Raw genomic sequence first — 23,081 nt, 5'->3', positions numbered from 1 at the left:
AGATGTGGACAATGAACCACTTAATCCTATTGTCACTGTCGATTTAGGGCAGGACAGACAGTTAACTGGTGGACAACATTGACCTGTGGTATAGTATGAGGTCAGGATAGACAGTTGATTGGTAGACTACACTGACCTGTGGTACAGTATGAGGTCAGGATAGACAGTTGATTGGTAGACTACATTGACCTGTGGTATAGTAAGAGGTCAGGATAGACAGACAGATAACTTGTAGAATACATTTCTGGTAAAGAAAATACCAAAGCTATTTGATAGGGGAGGCACATGCAAGCAGAAGAGGAAATGTGGCTAGAGTGGAAGGAACTATATAGTAAAACCTGCACCAAAGACTAAACACACCACTCTCCCTGTCCCAATTACAAACGAAACAGACAATCCCCAGACCAATATCGTCAAACTATAGCTTAGCCTTCAAGAGGCCAAGGTAAAGTACTTTCTCCATATATCTAAACTCCTCAGTAGGAGGGGAACAGGTCCTAAAGGCATTTGTACATAACAAAATAGAAACAACACACTTTTTAATTAAACACTACTGGGTTGGAACAAAAGCTCGCACATTAGATATCCAGAAATGGTTCCGTCCTTGCCTGCTCTTGGGGTGAAGATGGACAGGGGTGTAGTGGATGATTGTTGATTTTGAGTGTAATGGCGCCATCTAGTGTTTCCTTTCCACTAGGACAGCTTTCCAAGAGCCTTTTAATCAAGGATTTCATGTTACACTAATCATCATATGCAGGAATCAATGCCCTTTAGCATTTGCAATCCCATGCACAGACAAAGCAGACAACACAAACATACACTCAAATTAACTGATATATAATCATTTTTATTCAGTTTCTCTTAGTACAGAAATATGTATCTTCATAACATTCTTTAGGCATTTCAAGTTGGCAGCAGTCTGTTTTGTTCCAAAGTTACAAAAGAATGAATAGCTACAAACACTTAGCTAAGACTGGAGATAGTATAATGTACGTGTCAGCTTTTCAATTTTACACTCTCAAAATAAACATGTGTGTTGGTACTTTCAAACAGCTCAAATAAATAGCACTCATTCAAAGACGACACATCAGGTCATTCAAACTGATATCCAACTGAAGAAAAAGAATCATTCAGAAATGTACCTACAAGTGTATTTTTAATTAAATAAAACAAGATATTTCTCACATTTTCTTAGAAAAAAAGAGAAGTGCCCTGGACTTAATATCTTTATACCACAGACACAATGCCACCAGTACTGCCTTAGATACCATAAATGTCTTTACTCTTCTCTTTCAGTTACTGCTACACACAGGAACACATTTTTAAATCTGGTGCATGAGATTTAATTGTTACTTTCATTTTTTCTTGTATCTGGTATGGGTCAATGCAAAAGATTTTGTATCATTATTTAGTTTCCAAGTTCTATATGCTCATTTATCAGACTGAGCTTCATTACCTTTTCTTGAACTCAAGACCCCAAAAATAGTGATTATAGAGTACTGATACATTTTTTGGATGAAAGAAAAAAAGCCAATAGGAGTCACAGAAAACTGTAAGTGACTTTATGCAGCTAGTTTGTTTGCAGTCACTGTGGAAATAACATGTACTGATTGGTTTTCCAACTTAAAAAATTTATGATTTTTGCCATTATTACCATATTTCAAATTAAAACAGTTTTTCTTTTTACCAGGTGAATAAATTATAATGTATACAACAAATAAAAAACAAAAATCAAGTAACCTCCTAGCTTCTCTCAAAAGTTGGGGTAAACCATTATTTGTTTACAAATAGGTGCAGAATATCTCACCCTGACATTCATGACATGTAAAACATTTTCATACCTTTAAAAGATAAAACAAATGTGACATACTCAGATTTTAGACATAAATGATCCCTTTAAGGCAGGCACAAAGACAAAAGCTTCAGGCTCTTCACAAAGAGTCTGACCTGCAACATGAACTCAAACAGAAAATAAAAGGGAATCAGCTAAATGACACTGGCAATATCACGTGATAATTTGTTAAAAAAAAGAAAGATAAGGATACCAATAAATAAAACATTCAAAAAAAGGACAAACTTTGTATTTGGCAGGTATGCACATAGTAAGTCTGTAAACAAAACAGTCACTGGGGGAAAAGGGAAGTCCCAGAATAATCCTCTTCCTCGTCTTCCTGTGAAAGCACCAATGGTACTGTATGGGGCATGGCCTTGCGCTGTCAGAATGGTGGTTTTGGCCGGTGTGAGGCAGTGGACTTAATCCAGTCTAAAAAACGACTCCCACCTATCTGCATGACAACCTGACTAAGGGTATTTAAAAGGACCCCTAACCCAGAGGTACGGGAGTTGTTTTTAAGAATGGATTCCAATCCATATTGTTTTCAGTACAGTACTGGCCCCAGGCTGATTACCCGCACCATTCCCAAGGTGAACAGCAGAATCCCTCTGGCTACCGGATTCTGGTGAAAAGGTTCAAAACGGATACAGACTCCTGCAGAGGAAGAGAGCAGGGTCAGTTATCTAAAACACACATATCCGCTGGACCAGCAGGGCTGAGGGAGCCAGCTTTGGCATGCTGACTGCAGGAAAGTCCACCAGGGCTGTTGGCCTGAGAATATAGCAGTACTTCCCATTAGGGCTGTAGCAATGGATTCTTTTAATCATCGATTATTTTATGCGCAACCAGCTCACCTATTCAAATAACATATAATAACATGTTTTACGGCCTGAAGAAAAATACAAACAACATTTGAAGAGCTGGCCCAATGTTTCATGAGCTGAAATGAGAGCTCCTAGACAGTTTCATATGTGCATATCTGTTATTAAGCGCTTTAGGTTGAGTGTTTTGGGTGGAAAAGATGAATAAATGCTTGTACCTAAACACTTCACAGAAATCACAGAAACCTAGAAATCCTAACTAGCCAGGCTCCTCAGTGTTTGGAACGGGCAACCCAGTTAGCGCTCTTCCGTGATATTATACTCTATAGGCCTGACTACCCACTCATCTCTCCTACTGCAAAAGATCCACGTGGATCACAGTGCTGACCTGCTAGTGATTTACAAGGACTATCATTCCCGCGCAAACCCTGAAATAGTGACAGAGGAAAGCCTTAGAAACACGAAGTGTGCAGATACCTTGGTGGACCTCATCTTGCTGAAGACATTCCAGAAGCGCAGTGTCTCGTCTCCGGCCCCTGTGACGATGGCCTCTCCGTCAGGAGACATGGCCAGGTACAGCACCCTGTAGGAGTGGCCTGTGAGTTTGGCCACCTGAGTGAGCGAAGGGTACTTCCACACCAAGATCTGGTTCTGGGAGTAACCGTGCGTACTCACCTGAAAGCCAAACATCTTCAGTTACAGGAGTCCGTGCTTTTCTTTGAAATTGAGAAAATGTCCTCCCCGTGGTCATAAACCCTCCCCAAAGCTACGTACCAGCTCGTTGGTGTGTTTGGACCAGGCCAGGTTGCAGACCTGGGAGCCCGTGTCGGTGCACTGCAGGGGCTGGCCCGTCAGGGTGTTCCAGAAGCGGATGCAGCGGTCGGCCGTCCCCCCTCCGGACGCCAGCAGGCCGTGCTGATGAGGGGACCAGGCAATGGCCTTCACTGCCGCCAGGTGTTCCGTGTACTGCTGGACCGGGAGGACGCTGGAATGGTTCCAAACAAGCAGCTATGGGAGGGAGGGGAAGCGTGTTACGTTTCAGGAGAGGGGGGGGTGTCCACGTCCTGTGTGTGCTCAGGGCTTGTGTACCTTGTTGTCGTTTCCCCCCGAGGCCAGCAGCTGGTGGTCTGTGCTCCACTTGAGGCCACAGACTTCCTGCCGGTGTCCCTGGAGACGCCGTTCTGACTGGAGGGGAGGGGCCCGGATGTCCCTCTGCAAGATGACCCTATCACGACTGCCCGACGACAGCTGGTCCGCATTCCACGCCAACGCGCCTGGAATTTGCAAAAGCCAATTGAATCATACATCAGCGCACAAACGCACTCATTTCTACTCATTTCTCTGACAGTGCAGGAATGTCTGTAATGAAACCTTAGTGACAGACTGCCTCCTTACAGCGCGTTACTGTGCCTGGAGGGTCTGAGGCTTCTCCAACTCACCCACTCTGGCTGTGTGGCCCTCCAGGACAGACAGCTTCTTCCCTGCCGCAGCATCCCAGATCTGTACATAGCCCTTATGAGTCCCCACTGCTACTAGGTTACCCTGAAAACAACACACAAACAGACAGACAATATACAGGGGTCAGAGACCGAGGAACACTATATGTTTCCTACCTGAGACACTGCTGTCCACAGCTTGGCTAACAGATTCCCCATGCAATGTTAATGGGGCATTAGCGTGGTCGCCATAACGCTGCAGTCACAATCATGTCACAATACTGAAACCTCCATTTCCCAATTTCTAATTATAGAAATACAATCCACAGAATGGGCTTGGTATCTGGGTCATCCCATCAAATCTTGAACATGACAGACAGACATGGTGGATGGAGACAACATAATGATGTCAACAACAATGTTTTATAACAAGTCTGGTAGCACATGTCAAAAGGCCTAGTCGCTAAACTGCCTTCAACACATACAGGGAAATCAGGCTAATAGCAGAGAAAACCATACCATGCAGTGCCAAAGGGCCCATAAGGCCTTAAGTGTTTTTCCCCACTCCCCTGTCAAATGCTGGATGATCAAGGATTGAAGATATCAAACTAACATGCAAGTTCAGATGTGTCCATCATGGTTTGGTGGGAACAGACTACAGACAGTCTAATAGGCTATGCTAATATATTTTCTGGACTAAGACAATGCTTGTTTATAAATGTTAGCTTATCAAAAATGTTTTCTTACCGGATTGTTCTGGCCTTTCTATTCAAAACCAAATTGTTTGTGAGAACGACAATGACGTCGCCTCATTCAAAGTGCTGCTTGCGGGTGTTTATGCAAATTGTACAATTCAAGGACATTAACAAACACTTTGACAATATTAGAATACGTGCAGGCTTGACTGCCTTGTGTCTATAAAAGAAGTTAAAGCATTGCAGAACGTTTCACTGGAGGACAAAATAGGGTGGCTTTTGATGTTGGATTGTGTGCTTGCTGTCATGGTTCTACAGAACACCCTTTTAAAACAGAATGTGTTATCAACGCATTTTCCCTGAACAAACAAAATTCAAATACATATAAAGTCACCACATGGCCATCGAAAGAAACTAACTTAAACCAGTATTGTACTCATCATTGTCTCCATACGTGACCCTGAAAAGGGGTGTACCTGAGACCAGACTCACCCTTTCTGACCAGCCCACTGACGTGACGGAGTCCCCCTCCACTGACAGGTCACACAGACGCGTCACCTGCACACCAAAACACACAACCAACGGATGTTTATTTCAAACCCCTAGCACATGAAATAGCCTACAACCTCCCTTTAAAATGAAGGGAAATGTTTCAAATCATTGTATTCCGTTGGCACGGCACACTTCCCGTGCCGTGGGGATGAATAGTAGGGCATGTTGTGCCTGGGAGACTCACGGACTTCACTTCATTAAAACGCACAAACACACAGTGGCACTCGCTTGAGCGCCCATTAACTATTTTAAGCAATTGGTTAAGGACCAATTCACCTCAACCACACCACCGCCCGGCCCATTACAACGGCACAGTACCCTACCCTGACAAGAGGAACAGCGGATGCTGTTCACGTCTCAGCTGCTTATGGACTACAGCTCTGCTTTCAACACCGCCGAGTAGTAAGAAAGCAGTGAAAACGGGGGCAGGTGATAACGGCACTACCGCCCTGAACACCCTGGTCCCCCACGGTGGGGGTTCCCAGCCCGGATCTGCCCTCCCTAACACTCCGAGTCGACCGCCAGTCACGGCGGACGATGTCCCACCTGGCTGGTGCAGGCACTCCACAAGTAGACGCAGGTTCCCAGGCCCACACTGAGGACGTTGAGGGAGGACCAGTCCACCAGGTTGAGGTAGAAGTCGTCCTGCAGCTCGGGAGCGTCAAGCACCTTGAAGGGGATCTTGGAGATCTTCCGCGTGGGTTTCCTGGGCGACCGTAAGAGCTTTTGACTGGAGGGAGACGGGGAGGACGGATGAGTCATTTAACAGAACACGGGACTCTTCCGGAGGAAATATGCTTAGAACGGCTAGAGAACCGGATCATCTCAACTCTATTAGAAAAAAGGTGGTGCTTGCCTGTTGCTGCTAACGGGAGACAGGGAGTATGGAGAGACCGTGTTGCCATCCTCAGGGAGAGACCGCTTGGCACTGACGGAATACTGTAGACACACAGGGGGGCGGATTCAGCGTCACAACACAACATGATGGACAAGGTCAACTGAAACTGTCCAACACCAGCTCACAGGTCCTGGAGGTTTAAACAACAGTATTACATAAGTGTAGTAGGTACCGTAAAGAGGCTCCTTTTGGCTGGGGTGGAGGGCTGTAGACGGCGATCCTCTGACTGGGGGTCCTGAACCTTTTCTATTCCCGCCCCGAGCAGCTCATTCTTCAGCAGGGCAGAGTATGCCAGGCCGTCCGCTAGGGGTGGAGGACGGCAGAGATGAGCAGGAGAATGTGCAACAGACTCACTGACTGTGTCCTCCAATCAGAATCAATACAACAGGCTCCAATCAGAATCAATGCAACAGGCTCCAATCAGAATCAATACAAAAGGCTCCAATCAGAATCAATACAACAGGCTCCAATCAGAATCAATACAACAGGCTCCAATCAGAATCAATACAACAGAATGAGAATCAAAAGGAGGGAACCGGGTTACCTTTGCTGGTGTCTGTGGTACCATCCTTTGTCTTCCTGTTCTGATTGTGGGACTTCTCGTTCTCCTACACGACAAAGGGTTTTTGTGTGGAAAACCAGAAATGATACAATCAACAGATTTAAAACATAGGCAGGGATTTTTGCAGACAGTAGTGTTTTTTGCAGACCAAAAAACACTACTGACATGGTATTTCGACATTACCCTAAAATGCATTGAATAAAAGCAACTTAAGTTATTACATTTATTAGAATATTAATTGATTTGCCTAAGATTATCCTAAGACATGAAATGGCAATATGGAAATGGTACATTTGTGCTCAAAAGTTGGTATACCCTTGCAGAAATTGTGACATTTTGGCATTGATTTTGAAAATTTGACTGATCATGCAAAAAAGGATAGTGATCAACAAGGCCTATAGTGAAATGAATACCATCCTCACTGAGAAGCATGGTGGTGGCTCACTGATGTTGTGGGGGTGTGTGAGCTCTAAAGGCACAGGGAATCTTGTGAAAATGTATGGCAAGATGAATGGAGCATGTTATCAGAAAATACTGGCAGACAATTTGCATTCTTCGTTACGAAAGCGGCGCATGGGATGCTCTTGGACTATCAGCACGACAATGACCCTAAGCACAAAGCCAAGTTGACCCTCCAGTGGTTACAGCAGAAAAAGGTGAAGGTTCTGGAGTGGCCATCACAGTCTCCTGACCTTAATACCATCGAGCCACTCTGGGGAGATCTCAAACGTGCGGTTCATGCAAGATAACCAAACTTGACCTGGAGGCATTTTGCCAAGACGAATGGGCAGTTATACCACCTGCAAGAATTCGGGGCCTCATAGACAACTATTACAAAAGACAGCACGCTGTCATTGATGCTAAATGGAGCAATACACAGTATTAAGAACTAAGGGTATGCAGACTTTTGATCAGGGGTCAGTTAATTTTTATTTTTTTGCCACATTTTGTTTTATGATGGTGCCATTCTGTTATGACCCACAGTTAAATGTGAATCCCCTAAGAAAGGTGTTTTGCCTGCTCATGATACATATATTACCAATTCTCCAAGGGTATGCAAACTTTTGAGCCCAACAGTATGTCTCCTTCTGTATGTGTGTATGTCTGTGTACTCTTGAGGCTATTTTTATTTCCCAATCAAGTGACTATTTATTTAGCAAACGTGTGCACTATTAAAACACAGCTAACCAAACAAGCATATTGCTAGTGCATACTGAAGTTGAAATGACTTCGAATATTCAGTGCCCTTGTTTGGCTTAGTGCTAACAGTGCGATTGAGAGAGTGAAAACCAAAAACATGAAATATATAAAAGCAAAAGAGAGAAACAGAATTTAGACATTAACACATTTTGACAACATGGCTTGTCATAGGGATTCAAAATGATGAATAAGCTAAAAATAAATCACTGGTAAACCACAAATAAAAAAATAAGTGCTCACATTAAAAATAAATATGATGGTTTTAAACATTTTCTCCATATATTGATTTAGTTTAAGTAAAACCTAAGCTTTTAAAATGAATGGTTCATTAGTGAGATTCCTGTACATTTGGAAGCACTGGAGAAATGACTCCAGGTTTGAAGACCCAGACCGTAGTGTGTGAACACATTGATCCCCCTTAGGCACGACAACCTGGAATGTCTAAAACCAAAGATAAAGTTAATGGACAATATTTTCATTGCATGGAACTCACATTGATGCGGTGGAAGTTGACACTCCAGTTGGCACCGGCGCGAGAGGGGATGAAGCGGTCGCCATGTTTACTTGGAGAAGACAGGGGGGAGTTGGTGGGTGTCAGGGCTCGAACTGCATCTATGGCCTTCTGGACAGGGGGAGGGGGTAGGGTCAGATTAGGAATCACCAAAAGAGAACACATGATTTAACAAACCAGCTGAGGAAACCACAATCACTGGCCGTTAACAGGTCATGAGATCTGTAGAACAAAAATAAAATAAGACTGTCTGAACATTAAATGGGGAGATGTTCAGGTTCCCAGAATGATGCGCATTCAGGACTACAGTGGACTGATATAAATGACTAGGTTGGCCATGGCGTGGAGGCATTACGTTTGTCCGTTAAGTTGCCAGTATTAGACTACTGTCAGGCTGATCTGCAGATCTATAAAGGCTTTGTTCAGTAACTGTGTGTGGTGATTCATACACTATAGCAGTACAGATACACTAACTTGGTCCTGCACATTTAAAGACATTTAAAGCAGAATGTATTTGCACTCTTACCTAATATCAAAATTGTTGAGATTTGGGATAAATGACCGTATGCTGAATCCCACCAATGGATCTAAAACCCTTGTATCCCCCCAATGGATCTAAAACCCACTCCTGAATCCCACCAATTGATCTAAAACCCTTGTATCCCCCACAATGGATCTAAAACCCACTCCTGAATCCCACCAATGGATCACAAACCCTTGTACACCCCCCAATGGATCTATAACTCACTCTTCAAATCCCTGAACATTCTACTGTCAGCTGTGTGCCAACCAACTGAGACATAAATACATTTAGAGAGCTACTTATTCAATTCAAAGATGTCTTGTAAACTGTCAACGAGTGAACACCACATAAAAGCTAAATTCAGAACGACATTGTTCAGCATGTCTATTATTCAAGTAAATACAGAATAATAGACAGTACAGACAATAGCTTTTAAAAAGTCTACCCACTTACTATAGGGCTGGCATTCTCATTCTGGATGTTGATCTGCCTGAGCAGCCGACATTCATAGTCCTGGTCCATAGCTGCGTAAAGACAGAGGAAATTAACCCACACAGATTTTCATTAACAAGCATCGTGTCTTTCTCCTGAGTTGAAAAGTGGTCAAACTCACGGCCTTGTTATACTGGGCCTGGAGTTTTGGTCATGGCATACTGACAGGGCTTTGTGGTTAGCAGAGATTATTTATTCATAGAACAAAGGGACCTCTCAATCGTCAAACTTTATATATTTTTTAAAGGGCTACAGTAATCCAGACAGCATGACTTTGGGGTCATATTTCATACCGACATCTCTGTTAGGAGATAATTTCATATTAAGATATTAATCATTCCCTGTGTCATCACCGCTGTGTGGTATCTAGCCATATTGAAACATTAACAGCATGGGACCAGCTGGTCTACACATTTTATACCATCATTTATCATTGCAGCCAATGTCATTTTAGCTTAAAGCCCCACATAATCTCCAGTCAATTGTGTAAAGAAATCCAGTGATAACCTGCATATAGCATCTTTGCAATATTCTCCTCATGTCAATGTCAACACACAGCTATTTCCTTTATTCCAACCATAAATGTGTAACTTGCCCTTTACAAAACATTAAGGAAACATCTGTATGGACTAGTGGAAATAGACATCAGGAAAAGAGCTTTAATAAAAAATACAAATAAATGTTTAGATGATGCTGCATCATTGTAACATTAGATCTAATGAAAACAAAAAAAAGTTACAGTGTGGAAACAAAAGTAGATGACAACGACACGGAATCTTGTCTCGGGTTTGTGTATTATCAGAGAGCAGTTGGCACTGACAGCATACCGATGTTATCTGTAAACTAAGGCCCAGGTAGGGTTTATGTAATACAAGTTAAATTGACAGAAGGCCTCAGAACTGGTAAACCTCCCTCATACTTTTAGCTATGCCTGTCACTTTCATGAATCTCGTAACGTTCAAGTACAGTAATTAGCCGAGTGCTAGCCTCTTACCACCATTAGATCTCTACAGTACTGTTAACGAGACTGCTCGATAAACACCAATAGATGGCGTTGCAATGTAATCAGTTATCATATCTCTAATCAAGCAGCTAGTTTGTTACAGGTACTGTAACTTTAACTTAATCGACAAAGTAATATAGTACAGTAGACTAGTACAAAAACAGACAAAGGTGGTAGGTAAAACAGCCAGGATTATACTAGCTAGCCATTCAGTCCAAGAAGACAAGACAAAGTCACTTTCAAACACTGTCAGATAAAGCCAATTAGTCGACGATAGTGTGGCCGATAGCAGATACAGTAACGTAGCTGGTACAGTAGAAATCATTAGCACAGTTGAGCCTTTTTGCATTAATGTTTCTGCAATTATTTGCAATGCAGTAGCTAACGTTAGCTAGCAAGCTATTGTTTATCGCTAAACGTTAGAACTTGTTTTTCAAAACATGACTTTTCAGATTGACCTACCCTGCAGCGTCAAAATATCTCGGTTATGCACCGAGACGGATACTGATTGTTTGGTGACAACGTTATTTCTGTCAAAAACAGATTTCCTTTCTTCTCCAGCCCAGACGAAGACAAATGTTTTGACCAACAAACGCTCGATTGGGATTCGCAAAGGAACCTGGGACATGCGCAGCGACGTCACAGTTTTTGAATCACACATTTTGCGTTGTCAAGGGAACAGGAGCAGACAGTCGTACGAGTGGGAGAAAAGATAGTTAAAAGGCAACCAATTTAATTAGAATTTATAATAGTCCATTCGTAATTGAAGAGGAAATAAGTCATTTCAGACATTTAACCCTGGTGTAATTTAGTAGGTATTTTATTCAGGGCACCTTATAATTTGAGGATTAATCTTAAAATAGCTAAGGCAAGTACATGCCTCGGTAATGGTAATCACACTTTGCTCAATTAAGTAATCAGTGAAATAAGAAAGTAAATTTGCAAGCATTAGTTCATGAAAGACAACTGTGTAAGTTGTTACGCTTAGGGGGCGCTATGGAATGATTTTAGATTCTGCAAATTCAGTTTTTGGGAAGATTGGCAGGGAATATTCTGGCCTATTTTAAGGAGTAAGCTGGTCCCACCATTAGGGTGCCAGGACAGACAACCTGTTTGACTGGGCTTTAGTCAGAGCTACCCTCCCGTAGGGATTTGACAACTAAGCGATTTCAAGGGTGGCATAGATTAGTGGTCGGTGGTTTTCATCCATGAGTCAACAAAGTAAAAACATTCTTGCATTTGAGCAAAGTACTTAGCGAAATGTAGTTGTTCCTATAAGCTTTTCTGTCAAATGACAATAAAAACAGTCAGAGCAAAGTGCTTTGACAGGGATGTAGATGGGCAGGGCAGTTCTATGGAATCCTTTTTTTTAAACACAAAAATACTATGAGTCAATTGGTCTTCCAACACAACTGGACTCCAGAATCTTTGTCTCCTCATACAGTCTGTCAGGGGTATTTTGTATTTATATTATTTCTACATTTTGCAGTGAGCTGACCAACATAATCTAGGTTCATACGCTAACGAGTGGCTGCAAACTCCACTGTCCTGGTGTACTGTTTGTACATTATGTATAAAAAAATTAATTTATGTAATAAAAAATATCAAATAAATCCCTTGGAATAAACATATTCACAAACTCAAAGGTGATTAAAGGTGATCTGACTTTAATAATAGTAATTTAAAAAGTACAAGTAATAGCATCACATACTTGGTAGTATGGACAGATGAGAAAAGTAAATTGTGTTACCTGAAGTAAAAGCATAATAAGGCAGTAGGTTAATCACATGGAACTGTGCCAAAGTAACACAGCAGAAACATTCAACATACAGTAAATACCAGATTTTATCAAAACATTCTCATTGTTGGAAAGAAATACTGCACATCCATTACTGCAATGTCTTTGAACGCAGTGTTGCAGTGTTGAGAAAATGCTGATATGGAGAAAAGGAACATGAATTGTTCCCAGTTTAGCGCCACAGCTTCTCCATTCCGACTCAAACTGATAGTTGATTATATTGTAGATTTAAATAGAAACTCAAAATGGTCCTCAAAAGTTAGGTTCCACACTTTACTAAATAGGAAACTACAATGGACATGATTATTCACCCCTTTTGGATTTTTTCACATTTTGTTGCATTACAAACTATGATTAAGAAGGATTTGTGATCTCCACAAAATAATCTGTATTGTCAAGTAGAAGAAAATGTCTATATATAATTTATTTTCTTTATAATAAGAAATAAAACAAATAACTTGATTAAATAAATATTCTCCCCAGATTAAATACATTCTTAACAAATTTGGCTACAATCAGAGCTCTAAGTCTTAATGGTTTTGGTTGAAATTCAATACTTGACTGAAGTATCTTACGGATGCTGTACATATGGGAGACAGAAAAAGTGTAATATTTTAGAAAAATGTAAACCGCCATAATTTCATACAAAGTGGGAGACAGGATTCCAAGGATTTGCCCTACATGTGATTTGCCCTACAGAAAAGGGATGTTTATGCCAAATTGTGCTCCAGAACTCAAATGGGGTGAATACTTATATAATAACCACATACATAATAACTATATTTTATTCCTTTTTTTATATAACTCACAGTCACTTTCTATTTGACAATTAAATATTTTGTGTAGATGGGTGAATATTCATCATACCCACTGTTAGTTAGAAGGTAGACAAGTGCAATTGTAAAAAAAGAAACAGGATTTGACAGATATAGACTCACCACAACCAAAATCAAACGTCCCTATAAACAAAGATGTGCAAAACTATCATAAAGAATAATAACAGTAATACGATCCAACTTCTGTGAAATAGTGGTCATCATAAAAGGTATTGCCAATCTGACTAACACATGACATTCAAGTCTCTCGCTGAAAATGTGCTGCTCTACTGTGTTCTGCAAAGTGCTATAGGGACATTAAAAGGGAAATGAGCAGTGGGTTGGATAATGGCACAGCCGACATAATTTCAGTTTCTTCCACTGGGAAAGAAGTCTCAAGACGTCCAAAACCTCTTTGCACATTGTACATTCACTGACAGCTCACAGTCATCACACTGTACTAAGAATATTGCATCTCAAACTACAAAACCATAGTAAAAAATAAAATAAATGACAACATATCTACATATGTATAGAAAATGAGATTCATACATTCCGCTATCTCGTTGAATGAAATAACTGAATAAACAGCATTTGACAGAAGGCTGAAGGGTAAAGGTTTGAAGTACAGTAGGCTGCAGTCTATAATAACAATGACACCTCTGAAGACCAGCCTCTGGGACATGTTATTTGTGCCCAGACAACAGAGAGTGAAGCAGATTACAGTACATGGATAAGGGAGGCCTTATCATAACAACATACAATTTACATAGAAACAGAAAATTAAGCTTAGGATTCAAATTGGTAAGTATTTTCCATTTTACCTCTCTGAATCGTGGAATGGTGGGCACAGTATGGATGAGTGGTTCAATGTTTGATGGGTCTACAGTACATATTAATTGTCTTTCTGCACAGGCTGTAGGCCACTGGTGACCTGGAAACGAGTCTCATCTTCGATGCCATACTGCTCCAGAGGGTCCTAAAGAGAGAATGTAGCTCAGGTTGTGCAGGGCTATTTTCTAAAGACTTTGGTTAGAAGAGACACTACAAATATAACTGAATAGCCCCTGTTCTGTCTGTCGTACCTTTCCGGTCAGCCGGTGGATCTCTGTGCGATAGAATATCAGGTTCTTTCTCATGAACTCGTAACTGCAGGACGGATGACAGACGGAGGTGTTACACTTCATTAGAGACCTATTTGGGAAACACTAAGACCATTTAATGCTAATAGCACAGCATAGATTTTACTGGGGCATGGTAATGGAATTACTTTGGTAATGTCAGTCAGTATAAAATTTAAAAAAGTTTCTAAGACTGGATACATCTATCCGTGCATTTCAAGTTAGGATATATAGAATACTTGATACTAAAAGAATGTTCAGCATTAGGGGCACTGAACAGTACGGAATACTAAAAGAAGCAGAATATTCCAAAAGTGCTCCTGAATGCAGTATAATAGGACTGAGTAAAAGGTACTATGTCAGAACAAACTTAGTTTACTCCTTGTCATTATACATTTTATCGGGTTGTTTTTGTTTCCGCTGCTAAGCACTAGTGCAACAGTTTTGTTTTGGTCAAACGGTCTAGGTTATTCTGTACTTCACCCATTTACCTGTGGTACTGTTGCTGATAGGTAGGGAAAGAGTGTTAGTATGTGATTTGGATTGGAGGTTTTGGGTACCTATAATTTAAAATATTATTCAGTTAATACCCTATTGACGAAACAATCGATCAGTCGACTAAATGGGGTCAGTGCTTTCACTTTACTGACCCAATTTGGAATCTACACAGAGTGGGTTATGTAGAAGGTGATTAAATGAAAAGCAGAATGGATCCTTCTTAGAGCTCCCCACAAAGGTTTTTTTTTTTTTTTACTCACTGATACAACTCAGGACTAACCATACAATACCTGGCTTTGATGATCGAGTCAACCCACTCCTGACACTGCTCCTGGGAGTCACACTCAAACAAGTACTTCCGCTCTGCTTCATCTAGGAAAGCTGAAAGAAAATTGGTTCTTTTGAACAGCGATCTCCAAATAAGGGTGAATGGTTACTAAAGCTTAAGTGGACTTTACTACAGTGCCCAACAAGTATAGAAAACCAATGTAGATTTCCAGGGCCTTGGTCTAAAAAAGGTAATCTAATCTCAGTAGTTTTCTGCATTTAGCTTAATTCACTCAGGACTGGCTCAAAATAAAATTCTGACATTGTATTTTAAACAGCAAACATTATCATCATCTACAAGGTTTTCAAAACATAAGGATTTAGCTTTCATATCAGCAAGAATTTAAACAAATGTGATTCCCACTTTCCACAGATCCATAAACTGTTGTTGAACTACTGATGAACTACACTTCCTCCTCAGTTAGCTTGAACACAACGAGCAAAGGTGGTCATCAGTGTCTTCCATCCTTCCTCTGTACACAAGTGCAGGAATATGGATATGGGTGAAACTTTTCATGTTATTATTTCTTGGTAATATGAAAGCCATGTTCTTCACATTTCCAAAACGGTACCACAAGTGATGCAAGCTAGCATGTGGCTGGAGCATTGGGGCTCTTGAACAAAAATCCCTTGGTAAAGATGTTATTGTGAAAAGATGATAAAGTTGTCACAGATGTCACTCAAACCAATGTGAAGCTTCCACTCTTTTTTTCACGTTTTCCATGTCTTTCCTAGTTCATGTTCCTATCTAATCAAGGACATATTTAACTTAAGACACCAGGTGGGTGCGATTAATATACAAGTAGAACAGGACATTTGCAGGATCCAGACTTTAAAAGTTGGAACAAACCTTTTTGGTCTTAGAGGAATAACAAAGGGGGATTAGCATAAATCTACAAGTGCTTCATAGCCGAACAAACTCAACTATGAATGGAGTATATGTCCGTTTTGGACTTACCAATAGAGAAGACTAGGCTGTCCTCCCTTTCCACACGACACTGCTCCAGCAACAAGGCACCCTGAGGCTGTTAAGGAGAGAAAACACCCACTGTCACTTTCTCCACTCTTCCCCAATCCCTGGTTGTATATTAAAAGTAATGAGATGGTGGCCACTCTCTTACCTCCTCCTCATCAGTTCGAAAGTAGAACAGGAAATTAACCACCAGCTTCACTAACTTCTTTTTTACAACTGACAAAAGATGAGAGGAAATGGATTAACAAAATGTCTTCAACATCACAACAAAAATTTTACATTAAACAGCAGTAATTTAGGACAATTGTCCATCAACTGCACTGGATATATGAAGGCTAGTGACAATGATGATCCATCCAAGACAGCACAGTAGTTACAGCTTATCTCTACTATTATTGCAATAGACCTACTGTACCATCTCCTTTCTTCGGTCCTCGCATCCCAAGTTCTGCCGCCCTCTCAGATGGTTGGCGACTTAACGAGATTAGTTCCTTCTCATTGAAACGCATCCTGAGGCAATTCACAAATGCGGCAAAGGTTTGACAGTTCAACTCTTCTAAAATGAAGTCATTTACTTTAAACCTAGCATAACTTGCTATAGTGAAATACCAGTGATGATGATATCCATTGGTACACGTCAAAATGGTTTGTTTCAGATAGTTCCTCCAGTCGCCTCTCAGCTGTCAGACGTGCACTTTCAACTATTCGATGCTAATCAAAGATATGCAAATGTCACAATTGCACCCTTCTCAAACTAGCCAAGCTTCTTGAAATGTGTTGTACTGCAGTTGGTCATCTCAGCGGTCAAACAAACATGATAAGTTCGACGTTTCCATTCTAGCCTAGCCAGCTACCTAATTTGACGCTTCCGTAGTACTGTTTGCCTGACGACTCGAACGCACTGAAAATCTGCTTGCTGTAATCGTTTGCTATATATTTCTGTCTGAAACCATTCAAAATGAGGGGTGTACAGATCCAAGTCATACATTCAATCAGGATAACAAAGACAATTAGATTTTTTTAAATGTTGCTTTACCAGATATATTTTATGAGAGATAGTATAGTTGTATTTACGTCCATTGGTATCTGTAAGTTGTCAGTGAACCATTCTGTGCTTTATGTATATGTATGAGATCTCAGTTCTCCACTTGTAACACATTTGTGCTTGGTTGGGACATAGATAATAGAATGCTGCTTTCAATATACATATGTTTCGACGATAGAGGTCAGTTTCTCATTTACTTTGCCATCTCCATGAAAGTACTGTATTTAGTGACTTACACACACTGGCTTTGAACGTAGCGTTTGGCTGCAGCGAGGAGTTTGGGTAGCCAGGCAATAGTATGATGGCGCTTTGTACGTCGTTGGTATAAAAAAGATCACGCTAACATGCAGGAAGTGGATGCCATCCGCTGACAAAGACCCACCGAAGAAGCCCAAGGGAGTTCTTGGATTTAAGAAAGGGAATTCGTTCATTCTAATTCTGCCAACCTAATTAGTTTAAATGTAGACAAAATGTAATATTTGTAGTTGTTTTGATTTTAGTTTCTATAAATAATGTGAAACGGAACACGTCTACGAAACGGAAGTTGGCCTTTGGGCATGCGCAATAGTGTTTACGTTGTGAACAGCGTGATCCAAACGTTGAAATACCCGGGTGAGTGTACAAATGTGTGTTTAGTCTGCTAATAGTGTCGAAGACTACATTCATTTGACTAGGTGCAACTAGCTAACGATACATTTACAGTAAAACAATATTAAAAGTGTTAATGATTGTAGTTGAGGCAGTTGCCTCAACACCGCTTAAACGGGCAGGCTAAATTAGCTAGTAGCATAGCTAGCGAATTAGCAATATTAGTAAATCCACCCTGCGCATTAAAACCCAGTGTGATGTTAGTAATACTATTAGATCGCTAGTTACTAGATGGTTATCCTGTACTCGGGCTTTAATATTGTTATTACATGCATTGTTTTAACGTAAAAATAGCAAGTTGATCCCCAGTTCCTAACACGGGTAATGCGTCCTGCTCTACGTAATGTAATGGGATGTTTTGTTTTTTACATGTAGGCCTTAATACCTTTTATTAGCATAAATTAAACATTTCATGTCCTGAGAGATTGTTTGACTGGCTGCGTTTACGTGAATAGCTGTAATGAATGTAATCACCGACAAAACGCACCTAAAAGTTTCACCTAGTGATTATTCACCCCCCCCCAAAAAAAGAATCCTGTAATTTTACGTCCTTGTTTACTGTAAATACGTGTCAACATTAAAACAGATCTACTTTGTAATTGTTACTGCGTTAACGAAGACACAATTTAGTTAGAATAAAAATGTACATTTTTGCGTAACAAAAACTGTTTATGTAGCTTCTTTGTATCCACTCACAATTTACTTTGAGTTATTCTGTTTTCTTTAAAGGCACTGTTAGTCTAAAACAAGGTTAGTTGTGCAAATATAAACCCATTGAAGGATGCATTCAGGTATTTTTTATCATAGTTGTTGTGGTTGTGCTCTTACGTCAAAACACATTTCCAAAAACATTTATACTACTTCATTTGTGGCAATATGTGACCCGTGTAATCAAAACTACACTTTCAAACTGAATTGTATGTTGATAATGTGCATAAAGGCTAACCAATATATTTCACATCCAACCCAAATGATGGGTTTAAAAAAGTAAAACTTTTTTTTAATTGGCTTTCTACAAAGTAACAAATTATCATAAAACAAAACTTGTTTTCATTATATAGTTTTTTTTTTCCCAGAGTGAAGACCTCTACTTTCACTATCTGACCAGTTGTCCAGCAGAGGGAGGTGAGTGTTTTGGGTGTGAGTGAATCCATAGCCCCACAAAGATGGATTTCCAACACAGAGCTGGGGGCAAGACGGGGAGCGGTGGGGTAGCTTCGTCCTCTGAGAGTAACCGGGACCGGCGAGAGCGTCTCCGCCAGCTTGCTCTGGAGACCATCGACATCAATAAGGACCCCTATTTCATGAAGAACCACCTGGGCTCTTATGAGTGTAAACTGTGTCTGACACTCCACAACAATGAGGTAAGGAAATGATCAAATGTTTCTCTTCTTTGTATGGTGTTGGAATGTAATTTATTAACAGTAGTTTTCTCTTTATAGGGCAGCTACCTCGCCCATACGCAGGGAAAAAAGCATCAAACAAATTTGTAAGTACAAGCAATATCTGCAGTTGAATTAGAGACTTGTTGTTGTATTTGGTGTTGCACACTCAATTATTTTGTTAAATGCAGAGCGAGAAGGGCAGCCAAAGAAGCAAAAGAAGCTCCCGCCCAACCAGCCCCTGAAAAGGTGAAGGTTGAGGTCAAGAAATTTGTAAAGATTGGTCGACCGGGGTACAAAGGTAAGGATGTAATGTTATTCATCAACGGGATCTTTGGATGTGTTTACAAAGGCAGATGTTTCTTTTCCTGCTTATTGGTCTTTTGATTAATTTGATAAGATCAGGAAAAGATGTGATGTTCAGAGATCTGATGAGATTGGGGAAAATGACCAATTAGTGGAAAGATATCAGAATTTGATTCAATGAATCTAGAAGTATCTACTGTGACGTGTTTTGACTTTTGTTTCTCTCTATATAGTGACAAAACAGAGAGATCCAGAGAGCGGGCAACAGTCTTTACTTTTCCAGGTGACAATTAATGAGACCAACTCAGATCAACTGAGTGAAAACTATTTCTACTCCTGGAGTATTGGGACCCACTTACTACTTTGACTGTCTTCTTTCTGCCCTGTTAGATTGACTACCCTGAGATAGCTGAAGGGATAGGGCCCAGGCATCGCTTCATGTCAGCATACGAGCAGCGCATTGAGCCCCCAGACCGCCGTTGGCAGTACCTTCTACTGGCAGCAGAGCCCTATGAGACCATTGCCTTCAAGGTAAGCCTTCCTTTTAAGGAAGTACAGAGAACTGTCAAACTGCATAGCAGGATATCAAGCTACTACACAGTCCTAGCTACAAGACAGTACTTAACTGGCTCTGGTTTGGATGATATCTGCCAGAGCTCAATCCCAGTCCAATTTAACCCCTGCTAAGTATTAGGTAGAAAAATGCATCTGCTTTTATTTGTGTGTGTGGGTGTAGCCCTACTACATATAATTTCTCTGTGCCTTGTTTAGGATTTCTGTGAATAACAACCTTTTTGTATCTTCTATGTTTCTTCAGGTGCCAAGCAGAGAAATTGATAAAGGTGAGAGTCGCTTCTGGACGCACTGGAACAAAGATACAAAACAGGTAAGAGTACCCCGGCAGTCCCCTGTCACTGTTCATGTCTGGGTCGTCCTTTGGAGGACTCTGAGGTGTTACTGGAACTCAACTAAAATCACCTCTTTCCTCTCTGTCTTCAGTTTTTCCTCCAGTTCCACTTCAAAATGGAGAAAGCCCTCGCCCCACCCAGCGGACCTGCACCCCCCATGGGTGTAAAGCGCCCCCCTCCCCTGATGAGTGGGATGGGGCCTCGACCGCCCAACGATCCCATGCCTCCGCCGCCTCCAGGCGGGATGCATATGCCCCCCCTGCCCCCCGGTGCCCCCGGCCCTCCCCAGATGCACCATCCAATGCAACACGGTGGCCCTGGGATGGGCATGCCACCCCTGATGAGACCATCGCTCCCCTCTGAGGGCAATGGAGGGATGCCCCATCAGAACAGCTGATCTCCGATCAGCTCCTCATGTTAGATTGTTTGGTTGCTAAATGCCCTTTCATTGGACTTTGTGTTTCAATGTCCTGTGTACAGTTTCACAACTTTGTATACTTTGCTACAGATGTAGAGCAGGGTCCATGTTCACCAGATTCTGAACACTTTTGTCAAGGCAATATGTTTCTCAGTGATATAATGTGCGCATTATGTCATACCATCAAAAATAGTATTCTTGGTGGTATGCTAGTGTGGATATTGGTAGATATCCTGTGTTTTGGACATTCTGTGAAAGCACCAGTATGAATAGGATGATCCGCTATGAAAGATGTTTGTGATGATCCACGGGGTCTTTTAAAATATTTTTTTTATATAATTAAAATGGTGTTAAAATTAGTTGGATCTTGACTTTTTTTCTGTCAGCTTGGCTAAAAAAACATTTGCTCAGCTACATAAGAAGTTTGTACAATAATTCTAATAGTTACTGAAATAATTTAATTAGTACTGATATCTCAGTGGTAAACAATTCCATATTTAACAAAGTTATAGTTAATAAATATAGTTAACGAATGTTAGGTTATACATGTATGTATAACTGTTCTGCTGGTATAAATTAATGAGTTTTTCTCACTTCACTGTATATGCTAAGTAACGCCGGAGTAAAAGTCACAAAGTTACTGTGAACTAATACAAAATACACTGCTCAAAATAAAATGAATTGAAGTCCAGTTAGAAAGCATAAACGATTGTGAATCAGTGTTACCTGTTATGGTGATCATGAAAGTGACAACAGGTGCACCGCACAGGCAACAGCAAGACAACCCCCAAAAAGGGAATGGATTTATATGTGGTGGCCACAGAAAATTGCTCTTTCATTATTCTTCATGACTGATTCTTCTTTAGTTTTGCGTTTTGCTAGTGTCCTTGTCACTACTGGCAGCATGAGGCGGTACCTGCAGCCCATTCAGGTTGCACGGATAGTCCAGCTCCTCCAGAATGGCACATCAATATGTGCCGTTGCAAGGTTTGCTGTGTCTCCCAGTACAGTGTCAAGTGTAGAGGAGATACGAGGAGATGGACCGTTACACAAGGAGAGCTGGACAGGGATTTAGAATAGCATCAATCCAGCAGCAGGACCACTGTCTGCTCCTTTGTGCAAGGTGGAACTGCCAGAGCCCTATAAATGACCTCCAGTGGGGTACTGGTGTGCATGTATCTGACCAAACTGTTAGAAACAGACTCCATGAGGGGGAGCATGAGGGACCGACATCCTTTAGTGGGACCTGTGCTCACAGCCCCGCACCATGCAACTTGAGAGCCCCGCACCAGGCATTCACCAGAGAACACCTGAACTGTCAGGTCTGCCATTGTTGCCTCGTTCTCTTCACAGATAAGAGCAGGTTCATCCTGAACACATGTAACAGACTTGAAAGAGTCTGGAGACAGCATGGTGAACGTTATGCTGCCTGCAACATCATCCAGCATGACCGGTTTGGTGGTGTGTCAGTGATGGTCTGGGGGGGCATATCCTTGTAGGGTTGCACAGACCTCCATGTGCTAGCCAAAGGTACCCTCACTGCTGTTAGGTGCAGGGATGAAATCCGCAGACCCATTGCCAGACCTTAAGCTAATGCAGTGGGCCCTAGTTTCCTCCTGGTGCAGGACAATACCCGGGACAATGTGTAGACAGGAGGATGACGAAGGCATTAATGCTATTGACTGGCCGTCACATTTCTCAGACCTGAATTGAGGACCTCTGGGACTTTATGCATCGGTGCATCCAACACCGTCAAGTAGCACCACAGACTGTCCAGGAGCTCACTGATGCCCTGATCCAAGTCTGGGGGAGATCCCCCAGGACACCATCCGCCCTCTCATCAGGAGTATGCCCAGACGTTGTCAGTTGTGCATACAGGCACGTGGGGGTCAGACACACTACTGGATCACATGAGCTGTCGTGATAAAATTCAATCGGTTGGTGATTTGGTTTTCCATTGACCGCTGTTATGTCATTTTGTTCTCAATGAATTACACAATGTAAAATAAAAATGTTGATCTTTAATAATTTAGTTAATCAAGAGCCGAAATATGATGTTAGTGTTCCCTTATTTTGTTTGAGCAGTGTACATTACTAATGAGGGTATTTAAGTAGATAAGAACATATAGTTCTCTGTTCACTACAAAAAATATTATAATTAATCGAACACGAGATGATACTTAAAAAAGGTACATTTAAAGGGTTTGTGATGCCAACATTTTGGTAGCACAATTGGTGGCTGACTAAATACTTTTTTGCCCTACTGTATATATATATACACTCACCTAAAGAATTATTAGGAACACCATACTAAT

General features: G+C 41.2%; 3 protein-coding genes across 7 annotated transcripts; 1 reads left to right on the top strand and 2 right to left on the bottom strand.

The window, feature by feature from the left end:
* Positions 1–2,031: 2,031 nt before the first annotated feature.
* On the bottom strand, positions 2,032–11,154 carry LOC105020641 (fizzy-related protein homolog). Of its 2 annotated transcripts, none has more exons than XM_010887832.4 (13): positions 10,990–11,154; positions 9,486–9,556; positions 8,492–8,617; positions 6,781–6,844; positions 6,409–6,539; positions 6,195–6,277; positions 5,885–6,068; positions 5,279–5,344; positions 4,095–4,197; positions 3,745–3,929; positions 3,430–3,663; positions 3,133–3,330; positions 2,032–2,488 (listed from the first exon to the last, which is right to left on the bottom strand). In XM_010887832.4, the coding sequence occupies exons 2-13, from the start codon at positions 9,552–9,554 to the stop codon at positions 2,447–2,449; spliced, it is 1,485 nt and encodes a 494-aa protein (XP_010886134.1). In that variant the 5' UTR covers positions 9,555–9,556; positions 10,990–11,154; the 3' UTR covers positions 2,032–2,446. The 2 variants fall into 2 exon arrangements, with proteins under 2 accessions (XP_010886134.1, XP_010886126.1); XM_010887824.4 differs by having other exon boundaries at positions 8,492–8,620; positions 10,990–11,152.
* A 1,018-nt stretch (positions 11,155–12,172) lies between these two features.
* Positions 12,173–17,466, bottom strand: plekhj1 (pleckstrin homology domain containing, family J member 1). 3 transcript variants are annotated; one of them, XM_020045583.2, is made up of 7 exons: positions 17,341–17,466; positions 16,475–16,569; positions 16,208–16,275; positions 16,045–16,111; positions 15,050–15,140; positions 14,226–14,289; positions 12,173–14,119 (listed from the first exon to the last, which is right to left on the bottom strand). In XM_020045583.2, the coding sequence occupies exons 2-7, from the start codon at positions 16,566–16,568 to the stop codon at positions 14,036–14,038; spliced, it is 468 nt and encodes a 155-aa protein (XP_019901142.2). In that variant the 5' UTR covers position 16,569; positions 17,341–17,466; the 3' UTR covers positions 12,173–14,035. The 3 variants fall into 3 exon arrangements, with proteins under 3 accessions (XP_019901142.2, XP_010886094.2, XP_034147404.1); XM_010887792.3 differs by lacking the exon at positions 17,341–17,466 and adding an exon at positions 16,669–16,973; XM_034291513.1 differs by lacking the exon at positions 17,341–17,466 and having other exon boundaries at positions 16,475–16,972.
* sf3a2 (splicing factor 3a, subunit 2) lies at positions 16,573–21,125 on the top strand. Of its 2 annotated transcripts, none has more exons than XM_010887814.4 (8): positions 16,573–16,596; positions 18,829–19,116; positions 19,195–19,241; positions 19,326–19,435; positions 19,674–19,723; positions 19,831–19,971; positions 20,258–20,326; positions 20,440–21,125. In XM_010887814.4, exons 2-8 carry the CDS (start codon positions 18,919–18,921, stop codon positions 20,743–20,745), a joined length of 921 nt encoding a protein of 306 aa, XP_010886116.1. In that variant the 5' UTR covers positions 16,573–16,596; positions 18,829–18,918; the 3' UTR covers positions 20,746–21,125. The 2 variants fall into 2 exon arrangements, with proteins under 2 accessions (XP_010886116.1, XP_010886108.1); XM_010887806.4 differs by lacking the exon at positions 16,573–16,596 and adding an exon at positions 17,512–17,716.
* The last annotated feature ends 1,956 nt before the right edge of the window (positions 21,126–23,081 follow it).

Source organism: Esox lucius, chromosome 3 (genome assembly GCF_011004845.1).
Source record: "Esox lucius isolate fEsoLuc1 chromosome 3, fEsoLuc1.pri, whole genome shotgun sequence".
Lineage (NCBI taxonomy): Eukaryota > Metazoa > Chordata > Actinopteri > Esociformes > Esocidae > Esox > Esox lucius.
The sequence above is the reverse complement of the archived record's forward strand: the minus strand, read 5'-3'. Positions and strand labels throughout refer to the sequence as shown.